We start from the raw sequence: 11,718 nt of genomic DNA, 5'->3' as shown, positions 1-11,718 counted from the left end.
TGTGTGAAAACCTCCTTCATTTTCAAAAATATACAATGTACATACACTTTGGCCCGCGGGGCTATCAGGTTAAAATTGAAAAGGCATAAGCAACATTGTCTGAGGTTATTTTTCATTTAAAAAAATTACAGAGGAAGCAAATTATAATAATGCATTTCCCATTCTTGAGGAGAAATGTAAGTGGTTCAATGCTGGTGCATTTTACAATTTACAGAGGGTAATGGAAGCCACCAATATGAGGAATTAAGAAGAAGAATACAACGTCAATGTACACGTACCAGGGCTTCATACATGATCCGAGTAGAATCCTCCGGTTAGAGTATCCGTGACAGAGAACTGCAGGTTCTCCGAAGGTCTCCAATGACGCTTCCTTTGATTAATAAACCAATTGTTTATTTGCTTCTGATCCAGCCCCGTCGTCTTTGCCAGTGCTATCTTATCAGCTTCCTACTACCACCACCACCACATTATTTTCATTTTACTTACCAAACATTCAATATCTATTCTACCACTCTTATTCTTACTAACTTACTGATTTCATCATATTTTCTGCCTCATTAGCATAAATACCTTATCATCATCCATAATTGATACAAATTTATAAAAAAGTCATAACAAGGCTTATAATTCAAATAAAGAAGCCCACATTACCTTTGGCCATTCAGAAGGCCCACATAAAGTCCTAAAGAACAACCAAACACAACTGGGTTCACATAGTTAAATTCAAGCGTATACGTTAGCCCATGTAAACCTTAAATTGAGTAGGACTCGGCCACAACTGGCATTAAGACATATTAATTCTAATTTATGAACAAATAACTTCTTGCTTTATTTAATCAAAACAAGTTCGTGTTTCCGTACAAATATATTTACACGCATGTTCTCTTCTTTCTATTTATCTATTTTCATGTATGAATGAATGAAAATAATCTACAGCGCGGTAAAATCAGGCGGCAGTTTTATCAAATCACAAAAGGATTAGAATTTGATAAAAGTTTAAAGATATCAATTATTGTATTCTTTATTTTTTTTTTAAAGAAACACAACAGAGAAAAGGTTATTTAAAAAAACTCATCGCGCAACTTCTTGCAAAAAGTTACAGTAAATAAAGTAAAAAGAAGCAGGAAAGGTCGAAAGGAGGAATTACCGTAGGGTAAGGCCATTTATAGTGAACATTCCACCAGTCAAGAAGCGTTTGCCTAGCCTCTTTAGGGAGCTTGCCCTTCTTCTTCTTCTTCGAGAACTCTAATTTCAAACTGCTAATACGGCTACCAAACTTGTTTAAAAGCCTGTCCTTCAGCTCCCGGTCTTCCCCCCGCAATCGACCGTCTCGTGCATCCCCTATCTCCTACACTTACATCTTCCTCTGAAGACACGCCTCCTTCATCTGCACCCAAGAACGGCCAATAATAATGATCAACTCTAACCCCCTGCTTGGATGCTCAGATGAGAAGAAATGAGACGAAAGAAAAGAGAGAGAGAGAACTATTGAAAAGAAAATGTTATCACTCGTGCGATCGATAGGAACAAATAAGGAGGAAAGAAGAAGAATAAATATCTTAATAACTATAATTCCCTAATATAAGTATATATCATATCTAATGTAATTGTCTTTGTAAAAATAAATTGAAAAAATAAATTATATTAAAATTAACATAATCAAATTAATTTACAATTAAATTAGTTGTTTAAAAAAATGTAGAAAGCTAAAGATGCAAATTCAGCTTCTATTTCTTAAAATCAAATTAGTATTATTAAAATCAACATCAAATCAAATTATATTAAAATTAGTTATTAAAATTAAATTAGTTCTAAAAAGTTAAAGACACAAATTTTCATCTAGTTAAAAACTTAATTGTTTGTAAATAATTAATGTGGTTAAGCCGGGCAAAAAAGAGAGGAGAGGGTAGATAATGAAAATAAAAAAAAAGTAGGTAATAAAAATAAAAATTTATTCTTAAAATTTCTCTACTTTTGAAAAGAAAAATTGTAGGAAAGTGTGTGAACACTTCATTTTCTTCCCAACTTTTCTTTCCTCACTTTTTCTTCTTCATCCAAACAGGAGAAAATGTATTTTCTCTCATGATTTCTCTCCTCACATGTTCTCTCTCCAATTAAATAGAACATAAAGTCAAGTAGCCCTTCTGTAAAGCAGAAAATGACGAAAAATAGATCACATAATCCGCTTCTGGGCCGATTAACCCTAAGAAGGGCCCAAAAGGGGGATAGAGGACTGAATAAGAGGCCCACAAACGGACACAGAGGGTTGCGTCTGACACCCACTATGTCCGACAAGGATTTGACCCCCACATGAGGGGGGTACACCGAAAAGAGGAGAGCTGTGTTGGAAAAGAAAGAAAAAGAGAAACAGATCAGTGTCAGTGGCCAGTTGCGTCGATTGTCATTGGTCAGGTCAGAGGCAGTGGGAAAGTATAGAGTAAGGAGACGATCCAATATACTAATCTATGTTACAGCCATCCGTATAAATATTGGACACCCAATGCTTAAAAAGCTTGAGCTCAATCTTCGTGCTCCTGACCTGAGAGAACTGAGAGAAGCAGAAGCTAACTCAAAAACAAAATAAAAAGTTGCTTTTGATTAACTTACACATTACTCAACAACATATAGTAAGAGTAGAAATGGAATGAGAGATAATGGACAAAAACAATAATACAAGTAATCACAAATGATTAGATCTCTCTTACTGTGACAATGAAATCAATTAAGACCGCTGGTTTCTCCCCTTTTTCATAAAATAAAATAAAATAAAATAAAATATTTGAGAACTTGAGAGGGAGGGTTGGACAGAAAAGGACAGGTACGACAGGCGCTCAGCTAAGAAGTAAGAAGGGGATGGCGGAGAGAGATTATCTCAACTACAGCAAAAGCTGTGAAAACAACAGGGCATGTGAATGTTAAAGTAGTAATTATGAAAATAACTAAAACATGGATCAGAAGCCACCCGCTCTGCTCGGGATTTCCTACATGCCAACAATATATTTAATCATTTATTATTCCATATCCATCTGCATCGCCCCCACATAATGTTTCTCGTGAGTTTCTCTTCTTCCCAAATTCCAGCTTCCATCACTTCATGCTCGCTGCCATATCCTAAATTCCAGCCTTGGAAAAGAAACATGATTATAATATTACTCTCTCTCATTCTATTTATTTTGGTAATAATAATAATAATAGACTTTTACATTTTCATCAAAACTAAAAATAAATAAATCATAACTTCACCTTTATTAAATATATATTTTAAAAATATAATACTTTAACATTTAATAACTTTTTCAACTTTAATGAAGGTTAAAAAAAAAAAAAACTTTGATAACCCTGAGGTGTTCTATATACAGAAATACTCTCTCTGATATAAATAAACCAGAGAAGTATACTGCAATGATTTTATTTTCATACCCTCCAGAAGGAAAGAAAACCAATAATTAAAACCCAACCCATGCATTCTCTTTTAAGCTTTTAACAATGCTGAATGCATTTCTAACAAGTAAATCAGAGAAGCATATACACAGAACCAAAATAAATAAACATGATAATCCTTGAGATGTTCTACATACAGAACCAAAATAAATACTCTCTCTCTCTCTCTCTCTCTCTCATAAATAAACCAGAGACGGATACAGCAACGATTTTATTTTCATACCCTCCTGAAGGAAAGAAAACCAATAATTAAAACCCAACCCATGCATTCTCTTTTAAGCTTTTAACAATGTTGAATGCATTTCTAGCAAAATAAATCCAGGGGGAAAAAAAAGCATTCCCATGAACAAATTGGACTTCAAGTCCAAGCATCCAACCATATGATTTATTTCTAATTAACCTAAACAGGCTAAACACCGTCAATTAATAATCAATGATATGACAACAAAAATTAATTCAGATAAAAAATTATCCTCATCAAATTAAATGGTCAGCCAGGAAGTGCAAACTGGAAAGCAAAAGCTACTATATCTTCGCTTTCAATATGTCAGTGCGTGGATGGGTCCATATCAGAATAAACAACATCTCGGTCCCGATATAGAATACTCGAGAAAAATTTACTATTTTCACTTTTCTTATTCAAATTAAAAATCAAGCAAGCTAACATTAAGCATTGTCATCCGATCCTGTGTAGCGAAATCATTGCAACACTTCAAGCACTAATGTTTTCAGCTAGAAAGCCACAGATTACATCAAAACTCGATCACAAAAACACAAGCCCAAATCCGTTGATCAAAAAGCAGCATATTACACAAAATTCAAGCCCCCTGCATATCAGTATTATTTAGACGTAGGTGGAAGCGAAGAAAAAAAATGATTTAAAACATATAGGAAGTTTAATTAAATACCCAGTCAAGTAGCGGAAATATGCTAGTTAATTACAAATACAATATCCAATGCAAGGCCTGCAATGCATGTGGTTGGTCGCATGACAGGTAAAAACAAACGAAAAATTCAAAGAAAAGTATGGTGAACATCGAAGGGATAAGAACGAAAATCAAACATCATGTGCCCACTATATTGTTTCTCAAGCACGCGCTTAAGGAATGTGTAGGTTTACAAGACAGATTTAAGGAGAATCCATCAAAGCATGAAATACAAAGGCCATTTAAAAATTAAAACATCACTGAAAAGGCAATCTGTACTTCCAAATAAACGATATTATTAGTTATTTCTTAAAAATGTAAACATCGACACTGAAAGGTAATCTGTACTTCCAAATAAAAAATATAAGGCATTCGACAACAAAAAAGCATATTACAACACATCTAGTTGATATGCAGAGGGGCAATGATTTGTTAGAGGGAGAGAGAACTAAAATGAGCAATTCATTAACCGCAAGTACAATTTAATTATCTCAACACTTGAGCATAAAGAACCTAATCAGGAAAACCGAACTACAGATGTTATTAACTAGTATCAATTTATCCCGAAAATAAGTTAACAATACTTTAGGTGCAGACAGGCTATATCAACCCCTTTAAAGTACAATTTCCAATGGGCATTTTATATCGCAACAGCCAGCATCACTTATGCCCTATTGGAACTCTAAAACTAGTAAAGTATGGAAGGGAATCCATATCATATAAGACATTACTGTCAGATCTGATTGTGTTCATCTAATCCAAAACGGGTGAGTTGAAGAGTTACCATAAGGAGTCATATAAATGTTCAACATCAATTTACCTACATTATACAAATTTCTTCTGCATTCTTCCATAGCCATACAATCCTGATCATCCATTACTCTCTTTCATGTTAAAACTTCAAGTTTGACATTTGACTTTCACACAACACTTAGAATTTAAAAAGCTCCAAATGAAAGCAAGATAAATTCTGGAATCTTCTTTGAAATATCACTTAACAGCTCACAATTTTTTTTTTAGTTTATTACTTACTAAACGACCGCATAAGATGGGAAAACGAGGACTTCAAAATATTGAGTCCCTAAAAATTAGGAAACAACAAAATAAAAATTACCATTTATTATTTACATGCTATGAAACTGAAAAACACTCCCAACAATTTCCATAATCAAACATTTAGATGAAGGTTAACAAGAATATACTACAAGCATACAATACTTAGAAACCAACAGTCATAGAGAATCACCTTCAAAACGAAACTTACCTATTGACGAGCATGAAGCCAGATAAGGTGCTAGCCTGCCTTGGCTGCTTCAATCCATCAGATTTTAGGCCAATATCTAGAAGAGAACAACATCTAAAGAAAAAAAACTAAAGGAAACTGGGGAAAAACATTTGAAGGATGGAAGAATTGAGACGCAAAAGGCCCCTAAAAGAATTTCGCCAACGATACATGAGCAGGTTGCTTTTAGAGTGTTATCAAACGACGTCTGTGTCAGCGACGTCAAAATTCTGGAATTTATTTTGATTGTTAAAAAAACAATTTCAGCAGCCAGCAGAAGGCAGAACAAAAAGGAAATGAAAACAAGTAGAAACATATCAAACAAGACGAATTGATTAAAAACTCATACATAGAAGAAAGAGATTTAAATACGGTTGACTCAAATGACCAAGCAATCCATATTTCTTTCCACGGCGAAAGAAAGAAATACATGGAACGCGGGCTAACAGTGAAAGCGGGAAGGAAAAGTCACAAATCAACTGCAGATGGCTTGCTAGAGCGAAAAACGAAATGATTCTTCTTAGGGTTTTCATTTCTTTTTCCTTACTTCTAAAGTTGTTTGTATCACTGTGCCATCCGTTATTGCAACCATATGCTTGCTGCTACCGAGTTAGATTAATAATTCTGCGGGGGCAATATTTATGCCCTCAAAAAGAGAGCAACCATATAGTCAATGCTCCGGGTGGGTTCTTTCTCGTCCAAAAATCTCCAAAAGCTTTCAATTTTCAAAATAGTCCCTCGCTTGTTTCTCCAGATATAACGCAACATAAGACGACGCCTGCACAGAGCTAACAAAGAACATCGAGTTGTTCACAGGGGAGGAAAAGACTGACCGGAAAGAGTTGGAACGGGAGCACCAGAGCAGAGATGGCTGAGCTGGATTTCGATCTCGTTGAGGAAAGTAGTTGCTTCGTCAAACGGCCGGGAAAGATCAGACTTATACTTCATCAGCAGGTCGCAATAGGTTTCCTGTGACCACAGACAAAACTGAGTGAAAAACCAGAGTCACAATGAATTCGTCGAGCTATACGTAAAGGTGTGGACGTGAACATGAGAGAGAGTAAACCAAAAAAATTAATAAAAGGAAGGAAGGAAAGAAGGGGGGGACCATGAACTCGTCGAGCTCGGGATCGTCACCGAAGCACGTGGAAACAACCTCTCGCTTACAGACATCGTTTTCCCGCTGGATTTCGTCTAACAGGCACGCGATTTCTGGAGGCGCTCCCACCTGACATACATGCCAAAAACGTTTCACAACGTCCCAACGAGTCATAATAGATGGTATGTTGAAACGGCTTCTGAAGAACCGATTCCATCCAACAATTCAAGAGCTAAAACTGCATAGGGTTCCACAGAAACTAGTACCCAAAGTCCTCGTTTATAACTTGCTATAGTTAAGTCCTTGCTTACCTTGACTACGACTTCAAAATCTCTAGAATTGAAAAAAGACTAAAGAAAAGTAAATAAGTTATGACGCTGACAAGTTTCGAAAAGCTTGAAGGGGGAAAAAACTCAAAAGTTAAATCAGCAAAATGAAGTACAATATTGAGAATTGGATATGAAGGAAAAATAGTGAATCTCAGTAACTTGGCTTGTTCCTGTGCTTATTTATGATCTCAGGCGCAGGAGGTTATGAAATCACCTTCTGGCAGTCGATGAAAGCATGGAGGAGACGAGGGTAGTGAGGATGAGAAGCGATTTTGGCTTTGATGAGAGAGGAGGCACTGTCTTCAGGTTGAATTTCAGGGGCGACAGACGGCGGCTCAGCTTCGGAAATGGCAGAAAGCAGGTCGTTAGATCCGAACATCGGATTCCGATCATGGAAGCCGCCGGAGGAGGACGGGAGAAAACTCTGGTAATCGGTGGCGAATATGAGGTTCTCCGGCGTCATCAAGGCCTTGTCGGAGTAGTCCGCCGACATCGGCACTCCGTAGATTTCTTCCATCGCCGGTCGAAGTCGAACACAAAGCTCGAGCACCAAGTCTGTGCGTAGCAGAAGCAACTTCTGGAAGAAGAAGATACCGATAAACACAACCACTTCCAATTCCAATAAATCGAACAGCTCGCCACGCTCTCACACATTTACTGTTACATGATTTCTGCTGAAAAAGGAGATTGTCCATTCCATAATTTTACAAATACAAATTATAATTATCTTATCTGCAGTAGTAAAACATAATCCATGTTTTTTTTTTTTTACAGAACATTGTCTCTATAAATATTTTGCTTTATCCTCTATTTTATATAGATATTAAATATTAAGAAGTAATTAAGTAAGCAGTAAACGAAAGTTGAACTAAATAAATATTTAAAAAGAAAAAAGAAAAATAACAATAAAATTTTTTTAAAATATGTAAATGATAATTTAATTTTTTAAAATATCATAATTTTTTAAAATTTTTGACACTTTTTACTAGTAATGAGTTTACAGAAATTATTAAATTATTTTTATTTAAAACAAATAATTTATAAATTTTATTTAAATATTTATAATTTTTTTACATTCATCATAATGTAATAATTTACAACTTCATTTTTTATTTATTATTATATTATTATGAATATAAAAATAAAAACTATAAATATTTAAATAAAATTTATGAACTATTTATTTTTAATAAAAATAATTTAATAATTTAAATAAATTTATTGATGGTTAAAGAGTTTTAAAAAATTTTAAGAGAATTACAATATTTTAAAAATTAAATTAATATTTATATATTTTATAAAGGTTTCTGTTATCATTTTTTCGAGGAGGAATTCGGGAGGATGGAGGGGAGTGAATACAAAGACTTCGGGATTGGGAAGAAGATCAGTGAACAGAGCCAGCAGCGACTGAACCGGCGGTAAGGAGTATCATTCTCCATTCCCAAACAGAGAATCCTTGGTTTTTATTTTTATTTTTTTTATTTTTGGCTAAATACGAGAATCCTTTTAAATTTATTTGGTTGGTCTACATAGAGTTTTCATTAGAGTCTTTTTTTTTTCAAATAAGGAAAAGATCCTTTCATTACAGCAGATAAGTGGGGATCAAACCAGAAAATTTTATGTGACATTTCAGAATTAGGGGTAGCTTTTTCAAAGTTTCTTTTTTTTTTTTCCATTCCCACCAATTTGTTTGAATATGAAATCTTGTAGCTAAACAGTCATGAATCTTTATCAGGCTAGGACCAACGCGTGTTACAACTTCACTCCTTCATTGTTATATATAAGGTTTAAAGAGAAATATTTTTTGTTTTATTTATAAATCATATAATTAAATTTTAAGTATAATTTTTTCTTTAATTAAATATATATATTTAATATAGGAAAAATTAAAAAGTTTTTAAATTTCTTTATAGAATTAATAATTTTTATAATTTTTCTTGATTTTAGTAAAATATATTGAAAATTTATAAATATGACCAAATGAGTATGATCTGTAATTTTATGCTCCTCCAATAAAAAATATAAAGTATTTTTAATTGAATATTACCCTTCAATAAAAAAATTACTTCATCTTCAAACTAATATTGTCATTTTATAAATACCCCTATTTAATAGAGATAGAGTATTTCACTTTATAATAAATATAAAGTGATTTATTTATTAAAAATATTTTTAAAATAAGACAATAATTACATATTAAAATATAAAAATACTTTATATTTTTTAAAATTTAATATTTTAAAAAATGCCTTAGAGGAGTATACCCACAAATTATCTGTAGATCAATCTATAAGCCTCACGTTTGGGTTCAGATTTGAAATTTTAAAAATATATCACTTTCTATCCCTGTCTTGCATAGAGATATACACATGCATGTAAATCAAAAAAGAATCTGCTAACCAGAGAAGCTAAAGCCGAGCATGAGTAATCTCTCTATGCAAAAGGACATTTCATCGTTTAACAAATACAGTCAGATAATTTCCTCACATTATATTTTCTCTCCCCTAACATTTTCTATGCAGCAAACGCAATTTATATTGTCTCTCTTCTTAAAATTTCCAAGTCTCTTGTTCAAGTTGGGAAACTGTTTGGTAACTTGCAAAGTTCATTTCATAACTTAAAAAGACAAAACTTCTTTCACATTATTTTTGTGCATATCCAATGAATTTCCAAATACGTACCCATGCATTATCACATTTATAAAGGGAAAAAGTAATCAAACACATGCATGTATGATATAGACACTCTTCTTTTACTTTATATTTAATCAAAATACAAACTATATCCTTGTATTTTAATTGTATTTTGTTTTTAATCCCTGTAATTTCATTTCATTGTTTCTAATCCTTTTAGCGTGATCAAACTAAATGAAATAAAAATCATAAAATAAAATCATTTTCTCTTAAATTTATTTTTATTGTGCTCGATGGAAGTAAATGTTAACAGTGTATAGAAAAAAAAAAGGAAATTTTAATATTTTTCCAATAGCTTGTTCGCTTTTGCACGGGATGATAATATAACTACTGCGAAATACAATTTCTATACAGAAAATTAGATTATTGGACAGGAAATGAGCGACAACAAGGAGAAGGCATGCCCTATGATATGAGCTAAGATTATTTTCTTTTTTTCTTTTTTAATTTCCCATGATTTATATATTTGCGTAAAAATCTTAGATCCTGGCCGTAGGACATCTTTAATACGATAAAAACCTTTCTCGAAATATTCCAAGCCGTTTTTTTTTTTTTATCATTAAGATATTAACTAAAGGAGACGGTAATCTCGTAGTACCTCCTTTTAGAATAAATCAATTAATAGCCACGCTTTTATGTTTTATTCCTCTCGCGCTCACATGTTTTTTAAAGGTTCATTTGGCGTTGGATTCTCTTTTCCCAAAAAAGAATATGTATATTTTTATTAATTAATAATTTGAAATCATATTCATGTATTACTGTTTTAAAATAATAATATAAAAATATTATTTTATTTTATTTTATTTAAACAAATATGTGAACTAGGCGTAAGCAACTAACTTTTCACAGATGAGGTACTATGAATGATTATATGCGTAAGGTAGATTGTACATCAATGAAAGCATAAATGCATTTTCTATGCTTAATATTCCTTGAGTCATGTCACGCCTAAATGTTAATAGATAGTATATAATATTTAAAAAATGAAATTCTGACATAAAGTTGAAGTATCAAATGATGTTCAATAAATATATAAACCCTATAGGAAGTACAGTTTTTGATTAATAGCAATGGAGCTGATTGTTAAATTCATGAATTCAAATAAATTTATAATTATAATTATGATAAAGATATAAACTTAAAATATAAATGCAGATCATAAATTTATAAGAATTTATCTTTATTAATAAATAAGTTTTAAAAGTATATGATTAAATAATTAAAATATAAAAATATGACATAATTTAATTTAAATATATTTTAAATGTAAATAATTAAAGTTAAATCTATTTACATATATTGTTATATTTAATATGAAAATTTTAAAAGAGGGCAACTTAGTATTTTTTTTTTTTTATTAATATTATTTTTTTGTTTCTTGAATTTTTTTATTGAACCTACTGCTTATATAAATTAAGTTTTACGCAATATATACATATCTCACTCAAGAAATTTATGAATAAATTGGTATGATTTTATAAGTTAGATATGTAAAAAGGTAAATTTAAAAAGTTAACTCACGAGTTTAATTGAATTTTATCTAATTGTTTGAGTTCAATTGAGTTGTACTCTTTATTATCAAACTCTTGAGTTAACTCTATAAATTTATCATTTTTATGCTTGAAGCATTTTTACTTTCAGATTAAAAAAGGATACTCAAGAGGCCTCGCATTTAGTTAATCATTATATTAAATAGAGCGTGGTATTAATTTATTACCAGCGGTATACATATATAATATTCTTTCAAATTTTTTACGAGAAACATTCTTGCTTCTGATTGATAGCAACATTAATGTAAATTAATATTCTTTCAAATTTCTTACAATATATAATGTGCGCGCACGCCTGGTGTTCTATTTATGCCCCTGTTAGTGTGCTCATAAAGGAAAGGATATTAATAGAAAACATAATGTTTATATGTATAAAGATAGAAATTTGACTCCTTGTA

At 31.9% G+C, this 11,718-nt stretch overlaps 1 protein-coding gene across 1 annotated transcript; it reads right to left on the bottom strand.

Annotated features, from left to right (window-relative positions):
• Positions 1 to 7,744, bottom strand: LOC129311278 (homeobox protein knotted-1-like 6). The gene is given in 6 exon segments (XM_054953474.1): positions 1 to 447; positions 1,148 to 1,337; positions 1,339 to 1,387; positions 6,483 to 6,618; positions 6,758 to 6,877; positions 7,292 to 7,744. Coding segments are annotated over 6 exon segments (960 nt in total). The 5' UTR covers positions 7,595 to 7,744; the 3' UTR covers positions 1 to 285.
• Positions 7,745 to 11,718: the final 3,974 nt, after the last annotated feature.

The sequence above is a fragment of the Prosopis cineraria genome, unplaced genomic scaffold (assembly GCF_029017545.1).
Source record: "Prosopis cineraria cultivar Desert tree isolate PC_DT_omini unplaced genomic scaffold, ASM2901754v1 PC5, whole genome shotgun sequence".
Lineage (NCBI taxonomy): Eukaryota > Viridiplantae > Streptophyta > Magnoliopsida > Fabales > Fabaceae > Prosopis > Prosopis cineraria.
The sequence above is the reverse complement of the archived record's forward strand: the minus strand, read 5'-3'. Positions and strand labels throughout refer to the sequence as shown.